The sequence below is a fragment of the Mobula birostris genome, chromosome 30 (genome assembly GCF_030028105.1).
Source record: "Mobula birostris isolate sMobBir1 chromosome 30, sMobBir1.hap1, whole genome shotgun sequence".
NCBI lineage: Eukaryota > Metazoa > Chordata > Chondrichthyes > Myliobatiformes > Myliobatidae > Mobula > Mobula birostris.
In genome coordinates, this window is record NC_092399.1 from 5,145,255 (window position 1) to 5,164,069 (window position 18,815).

The window sequence follows — 18,815 nt, forward strand, 5'->3', positions numbered from 1 at the left end:
CTTCCCTCGTGTCATAGTGCAAGTTTATGCAATTTAACAGCTGGTAAGTCGAGTACATCCTCTCAACTTTCTCTGCAGATCTACAGAAAACAGGTCGCACAATGGTACAGTGCTGGGCGGAACCAAACAGTGAAACAGAGCCAATCAGTGAACTTGCTGTCCCTGAGGATTCCTTTTGAGGTGTTCGAAGTGACCGCCGGTCAAGAGCCATCTTTGGGGATTATGAGACCTTACGTGATTGGTCAGTCGTGCTAATTGGCATGGTCTAAAAGTAACTTGCCGAACACCAGCTCAATCCTGACTAACATTCAGATTCCAATCTGAATCCTGGTCAACGTAATATTTGCAGTTCTGGTCGTCTTCATTTTTGCCTCGCCACTCCTTTGCACACCACTACCATCATTCCATCTGTGTCAGCTCACTGGCGTCGTCAACATCCAATAGGCGTTCCCAGTTTGTGTTAATTTTTAATTTTAATTTAGCCCATTAATGATGGATAAATATGTACGGTACAATCTCTAAGAGTCTGAAGGAGGTGAAGCTTTGAATTCTAATCCTGCTAAGAAACAGAAACTACTGAAAGTGCATCGATACAATGTTACATACCTGGAGTGTGGTTTTATTCCATTCCCGTCAGATCAGTGACGCCCCCCCCCCCCCAATGTGTCTTATTTGTAATACTGTACTGTCTAATGAAGCCATGAAACCATCAAGATTGCAGGAACACTTCCGTAAAAGGCACCCTGGATAGGCTACTTATGGTATTACTCAGTTCCAGAAGATGAAAGAAGCAATAGAAAAGCGTCACACACTCTAGTCATTTGCCAAAAGAGCTAAAAATGACCTTGATAGTGGTCTCATTGCTTCTTATACATTTCCAAAATGATAGCAAAGTGTGGAAAATCTCTATAATTGCTGAAAGATTAATAATGTCTGCTGTATCAGAAGTGCTCAATGAGGATCAATCTACAATGAGCTCAAAATATATATTGAGGATAAAAGTATTCCTATTAGGGACACGATTTCATGTGTAACAGATGAAACACCATATATGATAGGCTGCCATGCTGGTTTAGTGGCATTTTTGAGAAAAGAAATTTCAAGTCTGTTTGCAATCCATTGTGTCATTCATCACCAATGTCTCACAGCCAAATACCTCAGCCAGTGACATTTTTCAAGCATGACTCTCATAATATCTGCTATCAACAAAATTAAGGCTCATCCATTAAATAGCAGAATATTTCACTAGTTTTGCCAAGATAACAATGAAGAGTTTGAACGCTTGCTTCTGCACACTAAAGTGATTTGGTTGTCAAAAGGCTGTTGCTTAAAATGTTTCCTTGATCTTTTTGACACTGTGTCTGAATTTTTGCTCAAAGTTGACGAGCTTGGGAAACAAGATTGAACTTCTACATGGAAACATGGCATATATGTATGACAAAATGAACATTTTAACTATGAAACTGCAGGGTGAGAATTTCAATTTAATCCAGGCAAAAAGTGCAGTGTTCACTTTTATCAGAAAATTGGAAATATATAAGCAAAACATTGGGAGAAGAATGTTCTCATAGTTTTCCTGCATGGAAAGTACGGCACTCTGTTTCACAGACGGTGATTTGCCAGAGTACTGCTTATACTTACAGCCACTGAAGAGGGATTTTTAGAATTGATTCAATGATTTGAATGATCTGGAAATTCCAGACTGGATAATTAACCCATTTCTTTGCAAGGTGAAACAACAGGAAGAAAACTTACAAGAAGAAATTATCAAAATTCAGAATGATAAAGAAGCAAAAATGCTTTTCAAAAATGTCAGCTTTTATGATATGTGGCTATACTGGCAATTGAAGTTTCTTGGTCTTTGGAGAAGAGCCAAACTGTTCTTCATTGCATTTCCATTCTCCTTCCTTGTTGAAAGAAGTTTCAGTGCAGTGAACCACATACTCACAAACAGCAGCTCGATACGCACTGTGTCCAGCTCCTCTAGTGTTTCCACTAAAAAGCAATGCACTGACGAGGTAGACCTGCAGTACTTCAAGTTCTTAATTCCAGCAGAAAAATACATTTAAAAAGGACAATAACACCTTTGGTTGACCCGACAGAATCTGCTGTGATTGAATACACTACTATCTTATCGGACTTTTACTTTAAAACTGGTATCAGCTTCATCAATGTACCGAGATGCAGTGAAAATCGTTTCTTTTACACGCTACAACAGATCATGCCATACATAACAATACTGACGTTGTCAACTGAAAACAGAAAGTAGAATATGATGTGGCATGGCAGAATCGACATAATAAAGTGATCTAGTATGCTATTCATAACTGGACTGTGCAGTATATGTTCAGGAAGACAACTCACCATAATTTAGTAATGCAACTAACAATGATCTTGAAAATTAACTTGAAAAATGTACTCAGGAAATATTTCTTTGAACTTCTCTTACCCTGATGGCTCTCCGAAGGGAACCAATGACTACGGGTTTGGTAGGTGGTGGTTCGGAATCTTGATCTTCTTCCTTTTCTTCTGCCCACGGGTCCGCCAATTCCACCTCTTCCTCTGCAAGGAAGATCTTCTTTCCTTTATATTCTGGCTTCTCGTATATCACCCAGCTAAGGAAGATCAGGGTATCAGGCAAGCTTTTTACGGTTAGATGGCCATCAGGTTTCGAGTGACAGGTTCCTTTGTAAATAAAATCGCCTTTTCTGCCTTAGTGAATACCACGTACTCTTTGTTAAAAACTGGACATCTGATGATCATGTCATATGTAAAATGTGCTGCATGCTGGTTAAGATTTCTACCACTGCTCGCTGTGATGGATTTAATTTTAGCTGTTTTCTGTAAAAGCAATGTGTCCTGCAAGAAAGAGTGTTTTGTCTTCAGCTAAAGGAGCCACATGTTGTCCAACCTAGGAATGTGTGTCAGCCAATCAGGATTGTGAAATGTGAGAGAAGGTTCTGGAGAGCTGTGGGGGAGAGTTTTACGAAGAACTGTAGTCTGGTTTTTTGGGTCTTTTGGCAGGAGCTGCAGAGCGGAGCACAGGGAAGATGCTGCAGAATGCCGTTGGAAGAAGAGCCCCCATTGCAAGTATTGAGCAGATGAATAGCTCCGAGCAGGAAGGGTCAATACTCCTGAAAGAGAGCCAGTTCATTCAAGATCATTTCTGAGGGAAGTTCAGAATGTGGTGCATGCTTTCATGCAGACTGCGCATCCTGTGCGTGAGTAAAGAGATACACCCCCGACTACTCCAGAATGAGCTCCAATGTTTATGTGCATATTGGACTGGTTTAACTGTAATGAGATCTTTTATTCTTCTTTTCCTTTTCTGTAACTGTTTGTTAAAGTTAACAATTTGGTAAATATATATATTTCCAATATAATTTTATGCTGGTGTATGATCTGTTATTTCTGGGCTACTGATAACAGTGTTGGGCAGCAATTACACAGCATTCGCTACAACCCATGTTCCTTAATTGGAACATCCTAACTTTCCTCTTTTGTTGAACCCCAAGTCATACCGACCCTAGATGTATATTGCTTATGTAAGGTAGCTTTCTCACTACTGAGTCGTGTGGCTTTTCGCAGAGTTAGCTCACGAGCCAAGTCTGTATATGAGCCCTGGTGAGAGGGTTATACATGCAAGTAACATAATACTTATGTATCTACTGCTAAAAGTCTAGTGGTTAATTATGGAATCTGAGGAACTTCATTCCTGCTGGGAATTTCAGGATTTCCATGCAAACACCTTTCACCCAGTTATCCCGATGCAAAACTCTCACAGAATCCAAGAGAGACTGGTCTTCCATAGATTTCCCAGCAGTTATACTGGGAATTCTGTCTGCACAATATGCATCAGGTCAGACCCAATTCAAGAGCTGCGTTACCACCCATGTGAATGGCAAAGTCCTGTAGCAAGGGACGATTGGGGTAAAATCACTTAAGTACATTTAAACTAAACTTTCTAACATTTCATTTTTATTTTGTAACTTTTAGTCAAAAAGGGAGGAGCACAGTTACCTAACATCTGTCATAAAGGGTGCTTTCTTGGCTGCAGTCAGATGGGAAGTGGCCTTCTGGAGAAAGTTCTCACTAAACAGTTGATGTAGGTCAGAGCAGCAGGAATATGTGGTGGCAGTCACTAAACAGGCAAGGTTTTCAAATATTGTAAATCACATCACTTAATCATCACAAAACAGACTTTTTCTGTCCCATGTCAAGACAGTGATTCTGTGTGTTTCAGATGTTTAAGTATGGGTATACTGGAGCATTGTTTATTTAGTCAGTGATTAAGTGCAGAATAGGCTGCCTGGCTGCCTATGAGGCCTGGTGTCTACGAGGTAATCGCTAAGATCTGATGTATCAGCTTCTCTCTCAGCCCTTCGAGCAATGCTGCCCAACAACCTGACTGCCCCGATTTAACCCTACCCCAATCACAGGACAATTTACAATCACCAATTAACCTTCCCACTATGTCTTTGGACTGTGGGAGGACACCGAAGCACCTAGGGAAAACCCACCCATTCCATGGGTACAGAGACTCCTTACAGAGGATGCCAGGATTGAACTCTGAACTCCAACACTCTGAGCTGTAATAACATTGTGCTAACCACTATGGTACTGTGCTGCCCCCATTGTGCCATGCAGCAAACTATTAAAACAGCGAAGGGCTAAAGGTAAACACGAGATTCTGCAGATGCTGGAAATCCAAAGCAAAACACACTAAGTGCTGGAGGAACGCAGCAGATCAGGCAGCATCTATGGAAATGAATAAACATTCAACGCTTTTGGCTGAGACCCTTCTTCAGGTCTAAACACATGTTTGGATTTCATAGCAAGGTTTGGGATGCCTTTGAATATTGGACCATGGATGCCATGCTCAAGAAGCCAGGCTCAGGGAGCGCACAGTAATCGTAGGTGTGATGAGAAAAGTTGATACATCAGATCTCATAGGCTTCCTTGTGGACACCAGACCTTATGGGTTGTCATGCAGACAATCTAACTCATATTTCATGCTTGCCACCTGCTCTTTTCCAAAAGAGTGGACAACACTTCTTTCCAGGGATGCGCACGCACTTCCTGTTTGCCATTTTTGGTCCTGAGGAGACTGAGAAACACCTGAATGTTTGCACGCAGCCCAGTTTAACCACCCACAAATAGGAATTGCCAATAAAATAATCAATATCTATTGGGAGAGGAAAGGGGCATGGGGAGAAAAACCAGAGTGAGTGGTTAATCTTGCTTCAATCAAGTTCAATGTACTGTAAATATCTAATTGTGAAGTGTTAATTGGACTTACCATCCTCGAATAACCTTTATGGAGATGGCAGCTGGAAACTGCCAGGGCATACAATCAGGGACGTCACAGCTGATTTCTCTCTTGAAACCGGAGAAATTCGGCTCGTTGTATATGATGATCTAAATCCCGATAATAGTTTGGGAGACAGAAGATAATGAGAAACCATGAGCAAACATCAGTCAAACAGATGGTCCCTTAGTCCAACCAGTCTGGACCACAGTTTATACCATCTACATCTCTGCGCACTACACATCATTGCATCCTGTCACATCTCCTAACTTCTTTTGCACAAGGAACTTGTTTTTAACTCAAACAGCAGTTATGATATGAAACTCACTGGTTTGAGGGAGTGGAACTGCAACTTTATAAAACTCTGGTTAGGCCACATCTAGAGTATTGCATACAGTTAGTTCTGGTCGCCCCACTGCAGGAAGGATGTTGAGGTTTTGGGGCGAGTGCAGAAGAGGTTTAGCAGGATACTGCCTGGTTTAGAGGGCATGTGCTATCATGAGAGGCTGAACAAGCTTGGATTGTTTTCTCTGGAGCAGCAAGTGCTGAGGAGAGATCTGATAGAGGCTTATAAGATTTATGAGAGGCATAGGTGGAGTGGACAAGGAATATCTGTGTCCCAGGTAGAAATGTCTAATACCAGAGGGCATGCATTGAAGGTGAGGGGAGTAGGTTCAGAGGGGATGTGAGGGAGTCAGTTTTTTTACTCAGAGAGTGGTGGATCCACTGTGACGTTTGAGGCAAATCAATTAGAGACTTTTAAGAGACGTCTAGATAGGCACAAGGATGATGGAGGGATATAGACATTGCATAAGTACAAGGGATTAGTTTTTGGGGGTTTTCGATTTACTCTTTTGCTGACTCGGTACAACATTTGTGGGCCAAAGGGCCTGTTCCTGAGCTGTCCTGACCCATGTTCTATGAAACAGAATGGATCTGTGCCTACTGAAGAAAATTGGATAGGCAGTTATGGGAAAATAATTTGCAAAGCTGCAGGAGAGCGTGAGGAATGGAACTGAGGGGATTACCTTACTGGGAACCGGCCAAAAAGCTTCCTTCCATCTCGTAATAATTGTATAACTTCTGTTCAGCTCAACCACACAAAGTGGTTTTTGAGCTCCCCATTCTCACCACTATGTCAGTGTGTTATATGAATGACTGTTGAGTATACTTGGAGGTTGGTGAGAGTTTATTTAAATCTCCATGCCTAAATACATGATATAGTGGCAGTAGTATTCTGCTCTAAGGATTAGTTCAGAAGATCTCCATGTTTAATTAAAAAACATTTTTTCCTGAATTTCTCACTAGATTTATTAGTGATCCATTTAAAAGTTTTGCTGACTGGTTTCAGACTCTGATGAATGAAAACATTTTCTCCGCATCACACTATCAAAACACCTGCATAATTTTAAACACACCTTTCAGGTCATTTCTAGAGTCAACGGGATAAAGTTATCCCATTCCATCAATTATTTCTGCATGGTTATAAATTTCAGTTTCAATAATTGACATGATTTCTTATTTTTACGGCATTACAGTTCACCCTTGTGGTGTAGACACCAGAAATGCTAACAGTGTAGAGACATTCTGCGCACCAGCCAGCCTTGCTTTATAAACTGAGATTTTTACTTATCTTTAGTTAGAAATACAGCGTGGTAACAGGCCCTTCTGACCCAACAAGCCCACTTCGCCCAATTACACTCATGGGACAAATTAACTTACTAACATCTTTTCTCCCTTCTACCGTCTGCATGAGATGATGGGACTTTCGAGAGACTTTGAGGTCTTTTTTTTTACCATGCCCATGGTCTGTTCTCTATCAAAGTACAGTATTGCTTTGCACTGTTGTAACTATATGTTATAATTATGTGGTTTTTGTCAGTTCTTTTAGTCTTGGTTTGTCCTGTGTTTCTGTGATATCACACTGGAGGAACGTTGTATCATTTCTTCATGCATGCATTACTAATTGACAATAAAAGAGGACTGTATGCCCTCATAATCTAATCTAATCTAATCTTTTACCATACGTCTTTGGACTGTGGGAGGAAACTGGAACATGTGGAGGAAGCCCACCAGGTAACGGGGAGAACATACAAACTCCTTACAGACAACGGCCAGGAATTGAACCCATGTCACTGGTTACAATAGCATTGCACTAACAGCCACACTACTGTGATATCCCTTTGGTAATGAAATGCTAGAAGACAGGGTTTTCAGATTGAAATTTCCCTTTCAGTAGGTGCTGCCTGACGGGTTCAGCATTTACTACCAATTCCTGTTTTTATGTCAGATCTCCCACACTCATAATGCTTCTCCTTCAGCTCTAAATTTCACTTTAGGTGCACCAACTTGATTTGGTTTACAACTTTTCTTTTGATATGAGAGAACTGCTTTGACCCAACGTGAGGAGGAATTGGGTGCCGTGGTGCTGCAGAGTTTAGCGCGATGCTAATACAGCTTTGGGTGTTGGAGTTCAGGGCTTAATTCCAACGTCATCTGTAAGGAGCCTATATGTCCTCCCCTGTGGAACACATGAGTTTTCTCCAGGTGCTCCAGTTTCCTCCCACAGTCCAAAGACATACTGATTAATAGATTAATTGGTCATTGTAAATTGTCCTATCATTAGGTTAGAATTAAATGGGGTGGGACTTTATCTCCAAATAAATAAATAAATAAAATTATTTAATGAGTGAGTGGTGATTGTGTGGGATTCGTTGCCATGGATGCAGTGGAAGGCAAGACATTCAGCCTTTAAAATGGAGGTTGGTAGATCCTTGATTAGTCAGGGTGTCAAAGCTTACGAGGAGAATGGGGTTGAACGGGATAATAAATCAGCCATGTTGGAATGGCAGGGCAGACTCTATGGGCTGAGTGGCCTAATTCTGCTCCTGTGCCTTATGGTCTTATGGTGAAAGCATTTGATGGTGTGAGATGGACTATACTTGCCGGAAGTGTAAACATTTCTTTACGATTGTCGTGAAGTTGCATTTCATGTTCCATCTTTATCTGATCTAATTTGAAAAGGATGGACAGAATTTTGTTTCTTGAAAAACAGGTCATTAGTGTTGCGTGATAAACTCTGTGAAGCATTGGACTTGCAAACAATTAATTGCAATGCTTCTTTAAGAGGAGAGGAGCAAACAACCTGATTCTTTTAACAGTAAGTTTACAGCAGTGACGCAGTTCACTCAGGCCAATAACTCGAACCCAGTGTTAACCCTTTACAAGACCCCCAACTTTTCATCCCACTCAATCAACACGATTCTCTATTTGAATGCATGCTTCCAGCTTTGCCTTGAAGTAACTAATGCCACTCTCATTCAGACCACCCCCAGCCACAACCCCAGAAACATAAACATCTCCACCTCACCCTTCAGTCATTTTAAAGACCTTTGTTCGGGCACTCCTCAGTCTTCTGGTTTCTCCCAGGTGTGAATCATTGGCGAAGCATGAATGCCATTTCCAGACCACAAGGCCTCGGCTGTACACACCTGCATCTTTTACTGCTTAGGTACTTTGTACCCTTTTCAAGCTGCAGCTCACTATTTGAGACTTCAACTAAGTCCTCTTCCCCACCATTTATTCTCTCTGCAAGCTGCATTCCATGTTGAATCCTTGTGGGTTGAGTTAAGAAACTGCAAGGGTAAAAGGATCCCGATGGCAGTTATGTACAGAGGCTGGGATGTGGACCACAGATTACAATGGGAAATATAAAAGGCATGTCAAAAGGGCAACATTATGGGAGATTTCAACATGCAGGTCGATTGGAAAAATCAGGTCGGTAATGGATCTCAAGAGAGAGAGTTATTGAATGCCTGTGAGATGGCCTTTTTAGAGCAGTTTGTCATTGCGCCTCTTGATGGTACAGGACTGAGATTTTGGAGCATTCTGCTGATGTTGCTTGATCTCTCTCTCTCTCCAAGCATACGTGGACACCAGACTAGCTAAGTTCAATGCAAACCTGACACCATTCTGGAATCTACAGAATTCAGATCGTTTGCACACCTCAGATTATTATTATTCAGCCGCGTGACAAACATTAAGTGCCCCTGACATCATGCACTGGATAGTTTGGCCATATGAATACACACTGCTGTCATCACACACTATGATGGAAAACAAAGGCTGTTTGGGGTGGCTATTTTATTTATTTATTTAGTGTGGAACAGGTTATTACAGTCATAGAAAAGTACAGCAAAAAACCAGGCCCTTTGGCCCATCTAGTCTGTGCCAAACCATTTAAACTGTCTACTTCTATCGACCTACACCGCGACCATGTACTTATCTAAACTTCTCTTAAAAATTGAAATCGAGCTTGCATGCACCACTTGTGCTGGCAGCCCGTTCCACACTCTCAACACCCTCCGGGTGAAGAAGTTTTCCCTCATGCTCCCTTTAAACTTGTCACCTTTCACCCAGAACTTGACCTCAAGTTGTAGTCCCACCTAACCTCAGTGGAAAAAGCCTGTTTGCATTTACCCTATCTATACCCCTCATAATTTTGTATACCTCTGTAAAATCTCTTTCAATCTTCTACTGTATGTTCCAAAGAACAAAGTCCTAACCTATTCAATCTTTCCATTTAACTCAGGTCTTCCAGACCCAGCAAAATTTTTGTAGATCTTCTCTGAACTCCTTCAACCCTATTTATATCTTTAGGTGACCAAAACGGCACACAATACTCCAAATTAGGCCTCACTCATGTCTTATACAATTTCAACACAACATCCCATCTCCTGTGCTCAGTTGTTTAATTTATAAAGGCCAATGTGCCAAAAGCTTTCTTTACGACCCTATTAACCTGTTATGCCACTTCCAATGAACTATGGACCTGTATTCCCAAATCCCTTTGTTCAACCACATTCCTCAATGCCCGACCATTCACTGTGTAAGATCTACCCTGGGTGGCCCTACCAAAGTGTAATACTAAGCACATCTCTGCATTAAATCCCATCTGCCTTTTTTCAGCCCTTTTTTCCAGTTGGTCCAGATCTCACTGAAAGCCATGATAGTCTTCCTGTCCACTACATCCCCAATCTTGGTGTCATCTGCAAATTTGCTGATCCAGTTAACCACTCTTCCAGCCCTTCAAGCTGTGCTGCCCAGAATCTCACTAAATTAACCCTAGCCTAATCTCAGGACAAATTACAATGACCAATTAACCTACTAACCCCATTGTAAAGATGCAATTCTACAGAGGCAATTGAGCCTCATCTAAAATGGTGAAGTTGAAACTCTATTTAATCGCCTACTGTTATTTTTCTGCTTAAATGAATGTGTACTCTGAGTTCAAAGGGATTCTTTTGGAATGCTTGCTCATTTTGCTGAATAAGGATCTTTTACATCTCATCTCCATGTGGCTCATTCAAGCTCTAACAGCTGCCCCCTTCTGAATCAATCTTTTCTATTTCCCTGTACCACCCTTTCAAGCAATGCAATGCCAATCCTTAAATCTCTAGCCAACATTTACTGTGGTGAATGTTCTTTGCATACTCCATTATAACCCATCATTTTCCCACTCTGCTCCAATGAAAATGAACTTAGATCCTCCCAAATCTCCATATAAATGTTCTCTCCTCATTTCAGAAACTATAATATATCTAAGATCTTGAGAACATTTTGAAATTGGTTCAAAGTTTTAATTTTCCAAAATTTATTTATTTAGAGATAGTGTGTAGGCCCTTCCAGCCCTTTGAGCTGCTCCAACCCTAACCCAGCATTCCCCTGACATTAATCCTAGCCTAATCACGGGATAATTTACAATGACCAATTAATCTAACAATTAGTATGTCTTTGGACTGTGGGAGGAAACCCACGCGGTCACGGGAAGAACGCAAAACTCCTTGCAGGCAGTGGCAAGAATTTATCTCAGGAAAATATCCAGTTACCTCAGAGCACCATGAATTTGCCTTATTTTTGGAGTACAATTGAAAGATACCTTTATGATATTAAATCATAAACATAAGAGATTCTGCAGATACTGGAAGTCACACAAAATGCTGGAGGAACTCAGCAGATCAGGCAGCATCTATGGAGAAGAATAAAGAGCTGACATTTCAGTGTGAGACCCTTCAGCTCGTCCTGATGAAGGGTCTTGGCCTGAAACGTTGGCTCTTTATTTCTCTCCATAGGTGCTGGCTAACCTGCTAAGTTCCTCCAGCATCTTGTGACTGTTACACCTTATGTCAGTGAATTATCGACTCTCAGCGGTTCAGGGGCAGATTCAAAATTACTAAGGGAAGATAAATAAAGGCAAAGTGCACATTAAAATTCAGGATAGGCTCAGTCAATCTAAGAAATACAAAGGCATTCCTTCCCCTGCAGTTTACATTTCTTACCTTGCCAGGCCGTGGGGTAATTTTTCCCTGTTCTTTTGGTTTTAACTTCTGAAAAGCAAGGTAACAATTAGGTGAAACTGTTGCTTAATTAGAACTCCTTCATGATCAGTGACTCTGGTTATAAATTAGGTAGAGAGTGTTGAAATGAGTCTGTAACTTAATAACATACAGTTTTTATCTCTGTTTCATGGAGAGCATTCTAACAGGTTGCATCTCCATCTGGCATGGAGGGGCCACTGCACAGGATTGGTATAAGTTGAAGAAAGCTTACCCAACACCATCATGGCTACTAGCCTCCCCAGTATCCAGGACACCTTCAAAATGCGATACCTCTAAAAAGCAGCATCTGTCATTAATGACCTCCATTACCCAGGACTGGGATGGTGGGGTGGAGATACATTTCTAACAAAGTAGGTGTAAGGCGCTCGTTCCCTCCGCTAGCCTGCAGGTGACCCTTGGGCAAGGTGTTGGACCTGCTTAGCTCCCTCCCCCACCCCCCACCCCAATCAGGGTCACGCAAAGCCATGGGAGCAGGTGGTGGATGCATGGGTACGATGCGTATCACAGATCCTGGTTTACGAATGCTGACGCCAGGCAGACAATCTCTGAAGAGTATTGATAATGGTCGGGACCACCTGCCTTGTAAAGACAATGCCCAGAAGAAGGCAATAGCAAAAAAAAATTACCAAGATCAATCATTGTCTTAGACCATATTCACCCACATCAGACAACATGGCTCATGATGACAGTAATGATGATGATGTCCCAGGACATGTCTCCTCATCGCTTCTATTGAAGAGGTACAGGAGCCTGAAGACACACACTCAACATTTTAGGAATTGCTTCTTCCCCACTGCCATCAGGTTTCTGATGAACTTTAACTCTCTCATTAAAGCACAATTAACCAATTCAGGTCCTCTCAAAACCTTGGAGCCCAGTGCTCTCCGGTGCCCACACAGACCTGAAGAACTCATTATAACTGTGAAGTCAAGAGTCCTCCTTATTGCAAAAAGGGTTCATTCCATAGTCTGACAACAACAGGATTGAAGCTGTCCTTGAAACTGGTGGCCCATGCTCTCAGGCTTTCATATCATTTTCCCAAAGGCGAGGAGGAGAAAAGAAATAACCCGGAGTATGGGGGTGGGGGGGGGGGGAGGAGAGGAGTCGCTGCCTCACCAAAGCAGAGGGAAGTGTAGGCAGAGCCCATCGAGGGCTTACTGGTTTCCGTGACGAACAGGGTTGTGTCCGCAACTCTCTGCAGTTTCTGGTGTCGCGGCCAAGTAGTTGCTATACCAACCCATGATGCACTTCAAAAGGATGTTTTCTATGGTGCATCTATAAAAACTGATGAGGGTTAAACTGGACGTGTTGAATTTCTTTTGAGGTGCTGGTGTGGTTTCTTGGCATGAGGGATATGCACAAAATGCTGTAGGAACTCAGCAGGCCAGGCAGCATCTATGGAAAGGAGTACAGTTGACGTTTCTGGCCGAAACCCTTCGGCAGGACTGGAGAAAACTAGCTGAGGAGTAAATGTGAAAGGTGGAAGGAAGGGAGAGAGAAATGCCAGGTGATAGGTGAAACTTGGAGGGAGAGGGATGAAGTAAAAAGCTAGGAAGTTGATTGGTCAAAGAGACAGAAGGCCAGGGAAGGAAAAAGAAGGTGGGGGTGGGGGAGCAGCACCAGAGGGAGGCGGTGGGCGGGCAAGGAGAGAGGGACAAGGGGATGGGAAATGGTGAAGGGTGTGGGGGGGGGGGAGGCATTACTAGAAGTTCGAGAAATCGATGTTCATGCCAACAGATTGGAGGCTACCCAAACAGAATATAAAGAGTTGTTCCTCCAATCTAAGTGTGGAATGGGAAGTGGAATTAAAATGGGTGGCCACTGGGAGATCCCACTTGTTCCAGCGGACGGAGCGTAGATTGGTCAGGTCTTCCAATTTACATTGGGTCTTACCAGTATACAAGAGGCCACACAAGGAGCACCGAATGCAGTACTATGACCTCAACAGACTCACAGGTGAAGTGTTGCCTCACCTGGAAGGACTGTTTGGGGCCCTGAATGGTAGTGAGGGAGGAGGAGTAGGGGCAGGTGTAGCACTTGTTTTGTTTGCTAGGATAAGTGCCAGGAAGGAGATCAGTGGAGAGGGACGAATGGACAAGGGAGTCACGTAGGGAGTGATCCCTGCGGAAAGCAGAAAGTGGGGGGGGGTGAGGGAAAGATGTGTTTGGTGGTGAGATCCAGTTGGAGGTGGTGGAAGTTTCGGAGAATTATGTGCTGGACGCGGAGGCTGTTGGGGTTTCCCCTTCTCTCAATTCCTCCACCTCCGCTGCATCTGCTCTCAGGATGAGGCTTTCATTCCAGAATGACGGAGTTGTCCTCCTTCTTCTGAGAAAGGGGCTTCCCTTCCTCCACCATCAACACTGCCCTCTACCGCATCTCTTCCATTTCATGCACACCTCTTACCCAATCCTCCCATCACGCTACCAGCGATAGGGTTCCTCTTGTCCCCACCTACCACCCCACCAGCCTCCGCGTCCAGCACATAATTCTCCAAAACATCGGCCACCTCTAACTGGATTCCACCACCAAAAACATCAATTTCTCAAACTTCTAGTAATGCCTCTCCCCGCCCCCTTCACCATTTCCCATCCCCTTGTCCACCTCTCGTGTTAGATCCTTGCCCACCTATCACCTCCCTCTGGTGCTTCTCTCCCCACCCAGATCCTTTTTTCTTTCTTCCCTGGCCTGTTTCTTTTACCAATCAACTTCCTAGCTTTTTGTTTCATTCCTCTCCCTCCAAGTTTCATCTATTGCCTAGCATTTCTCTCTCCCCCTCCCCACCTTTCAAATCTACTCCTCGGCTTTTTTTTCCAGTCCTGCCAAAGGGTTTCAGCCCAAAATGTCGACTGTGCTTTTTTCCATAGATGCAGCCTGGCCTGCTGAGTTCCTCCAGCATTTTGTGTGTGTCGCTCGGATTTCTACCATCTGCAGATTTTCTCTTGTTTGTGTCTTGGCATGAGGGTTCATCTTGGAAGAGAAAAGAAGCAGGAATAGACCCACAGATACATGTATCTCATAATCAAACATATTGTGAATACTCTCTGTCTAGGTCAGTGGTTCCCAAATTTTTTTGTGCTATGGACCTCTACTATTAACAGAGGACTCTGTGTACCCTGGATTGGGAACCCTTGGTCTAGATAGTTGCTTGAAGAATAGTCACTGGTTGGAAGTATGGGGGTAGCTGTTGCTTGGAGAACTGCAAATTGGTAAGTGCAGATATTAGCATAGATTGGACATCATTGATGCCACAAACATCACTATCCATGTTTTCATCTGTGGAGTTTGTCAGAAGGATTTAACCTAACTCAGAGCATCATGAGAGTGTGGAACAAGCTGCCAGTGCAAGTGGTGCATGCAAGCTCGATTTCAACATTGAAGACAAGTTTGGATAGGTATATGGATGGTAGGGGTATGGAGACCTATGGTTCCAGTGCAGGTTTTTGGGAGTAGGCAGTTTGCATGGCTCAGCATGGTCTAGATGGGCTGAATGGCCTCTTTCTGTGCTGAATTTTTCTATGATTCTATGACTTTAAATGGCTTTAAAACATCATCAGATGTTTTATAGAGCCACATGAAGTTAACGTTGTGCTGGGCATCTTCAAAAAATTAGGGAAATGAGACAGGAAATAATGGAATGAAAGAAATCATATTTAATAATTTATTGAGGTCCTACATTACTGTGTTGCAACATCCTCTCTAGAGACAACAGGATGTTATTGGAGAGTGTCAGGGGGCAGAATTGCGTGTGGGCACCATTACTAAGGAGAAGGTGCGTGGGAGCTGAAATGTCTGATGGTAGATAAATCACCTGGACCAGATGGACTGAATATCACTCCACTCTTTAAGATGGAATATAGGAAATTATAGGCCAATTAGGCTGACTTCAGTGGTTGGTAAGATGTTGGAGCCCATTGTTATGAGTGAGGTTTTGGGTACTTGGAGGTACATGATAAAACAGGTCAGAGTCAGAATGGTATCCTTAAGGAACTCTTTGAAGAAATAACAGGCAGGACAGACAAAGGACAGTCAATGGATATTGTTTTCTTGGAGTTTCAGAAGGCCCATGACAAGGTGCCACACATGAGCCTGCTAAGTAAGACAAGAACCTATGGTATTACAGGAAAGATACTAGCATGAATACAAGTTTTGCTCACTGGCAGGAGGCCAAGAATGGCAATAAAGGGTTCCTTTTCTGATTGGTTGCTCATGACAATGTTTATCCTTGGATGTTAAGTTCCCAACTACGATCTTCTTCTGGTGAGCTGCTGGTGCGCTCGGAGGCAGCTGCCTCTTGTGAGCCAGCCAAAGGTGCTTTGTTCCATTGTTAAATGTCACTTTTACAATCGCAAGACAATGCTGGACTCCAAAAACTTAGGGCATAGCAAGTCTATGTAAGAAAAACATTGAAGGTCTAAGTATTTTAAAATCTGATGCTTGTAATGCAATAAATAAGATGAAGAAAGGAAAGTCAGTAAGTCCTGACGAATTAGTAATAGAACAAATTATCGCCCTTGAAGATTATGGAATTGAAAAATTACTGATTTATTTAATGACACTTAAAGAGACTGGAATAATGCCAGAAGAGATGAAAAAAGATCAGTATTTATCATTCTTCCTAAGAAACCTGGAGCAATATAATGTGAATTACATAGTACCAAAAGTTTAATGAGTCATATCACCAAGATACTTCCAAGAATTTTGATAACAAGAGCTAAAAGTAAGATCCAAGCTGAAATAGGTAAAGAACAATGTGGTTTTGTGAAAGACAAAGGTACAAGAAACACAATATTGATGTTAAGGATACTATCAGAACGAGCTATTCAAGTGCAAAAAGATTTGTTTGTTTTATCGACTGCACAAAAGCATTTGATAAAGTGAAGCACAGTAAGTCATTTGATATATTATAGGAAACTCTAGATCTAGATTCGAAAGACCTCCACCTAATCAGAAATCTGTACTGGGAACAAACTGCCACTGTAAGGATAGATGGAGAAGTGAGTCAGTTTACAAAAATCAAGAGAGGCATTAGGCAAGGGTGCATTTTCTCCTCTGATTTGTTTAATGTGTACAGTGAAACAATATTACAAAAAATAAGAGACATCTTGGGAATCAAAGTTGGTGGTGTAAACATCAATAATTTCAGATATGCAGATGACACTGTTAGTTGCAAGTACGGAGGAAGAACTACAAAACTTAATTGATATAGTTGTTGAAGAAAGTGCAAAAATGGGTCTATCTATCAATTGCAAAAAGACAGAATGTATGGTGATATTCAAAAAGAAGGAGAATCCTATCTGCAGGCTGAGAATAAACGGGGAAGACATAAAACAAGTACAGAACTTTTGCTACTTAGGAAGCTGGGTAACATCAGATGGCAGGTGTGTCTTGGATAACAAAAGAAGAATAGGGATGGCAAAAGACACCTTTACGAGAATGAAGATTATACTGACCACTATTAAACTAGGCATGACAACCCGCCTCAGAGTACTGAAAGGTTACGTTTATCCAGTTATATTATATGGCTCAGAATGTTGGACAATATCTAGTAACATGAGGAAATGAATTGAAGCAGCAGAGATGTGGTTTTTGAGGAGGATGCAAAGAATATCATGGACGAATCTGAATAACTAATAAGGATGTCATGAACAGAGCAAACACAAAAAGAGAAATAATGTATGAGATCATGAAAAGGCAACGTAACTTCATTGGACATGTGATTAGGAAAGAGGAGTTAAGCCTGGTTTATACTTCCGCGTCAACGCGTCGCCGTAAGTTCTGCGTCGCCACAAACCCCGTGCAAAGCTGACGCAGAACCCTACGCGAGAGCCTGCGTTGCTGCGACGCACACCTCTCCCAAAATCTAACCACGCATCGTGGCAACGCAGACCGTAAGAACTGTGATTGGTCTGCTTGGTAGCATCGCATTTCATCCTACGCTGCAATAGCTTCCCATTGGACGACTGAATGGCAGGGAAGGCACTCTGGCTGCAATGCTTTCCATAAAGCTTTACAGACCTCCGAAATCATGGAGGACACATTTCGCTTTTACAAAAAAAGACGCTCTCGTCTTGTTTACCCCGAGAAATACTACCATGACCATGAAGCCTTGCATGGACAGGCGAGTGCGCATGCGTGACGTGCGCAAATTGCAGAGCGACGCAGACACACCAACGCACAAGTATAAATGCTCACAACGTGCGTAAGTCACTTGCGTAGGTTACGGCGTCCAGTTAACGCAGAAGTATAAATCAGGCTTTAGAATGCACGGTAATTATGGGAAAGATTGAAGGGAAGAAAGCAAAAGGAAGACAAAGACAAATGATGATGGAGACAGCAGTCAGAGAACTGGAAATGAATACCAATGAATTGATCCACTTGACCTGAAACAGGAGTGTGTGGGCCACGGCAGTCAAAGCTCAAACTGGGCATGGCACCTGATGATGATGATGATGATGATAGCAAGCCTACCCCATCAGTGACTTGTTCATTGGCAGAGGTGCTGGACGGGGTGCTGCCTGCTAACGGAAGGCATCAAAGGTATCTGAGTTGCTGCACAAAGGTGGTGTGCAATATTACCCTGGGCGATTGTCTTGGACATTTCTCTTGAGATTGCGAGACCCTGTTGGGCACTGACACTGTAAGATGTTGCAGGCCTGTCTTCCTTGTTTGGTGACCCAAACAGATGACGGGGGAGCTGCGTGGCCTCGGCTGTAGGAAGGACTAGGCCTCAAGCCGCAGGCCTGTCTGCTGCTGCAGTCCAGGAGAGAGGGCACCGGAGGCTGTGTAGCATGGCTTCTGTGCTCAGGTGGGGGCTAGCCTCTCCCATCGGTGCTGCCCTCCAGTGTTCAATTGGTGGAATGATAAACTAGATTTGGTCCACACATTTGTCTGTTTGTCTGTGCATTGACAAGAAATACACCATCAATTTGCAGGACATTTCCCTCAATGATGTCCTAAAAGTTGTACCTGCTAATTTCTAACTGCACTACAAGATCATATTCCATATACTGTGTGCATTCAAATATAAAATCTTCAGTTCTGTATTCGTCACCCTTTGTTACTGAAAGCTAAATTCTTTTCCCTTTCTAAACCTTTTGACCTTTTTGGCC

The 18,815-nt window shown here is 42.6% G+C and overlaps 1 protein-coding gene across 1 annotated transcript in view; it reads right to left on the reverse strand.

The window, feature by feature from the left end:
• Positions 1-18,815, reverse strand: part of LOC140190572 (beta/gamma crystallin domain-containing protein 2-like) — a 74,943-nt gene that overhangs the window by 40,390 nt on the left and 15,738 nt on the right. The window contains exons 3-5 of the mRNA XM_072247249.1: positions 11,647-11,694; positions 5,300-5,418; positions 2,450-2,615 (exon numbers count right to left, since the gene is read on the reverse strand). Of these exons, the coding sequence (XP_072103350.1) occupies positions 2,450-2,615; positions 5,300-5,418; positions 11,647-11,694 (333 nt within the window). The remainder of the gene's footprint in view (positions 1-2,449; positions 2,616-5,299; positions 5,419-11,646; positions 11,695-18,815) is intronic.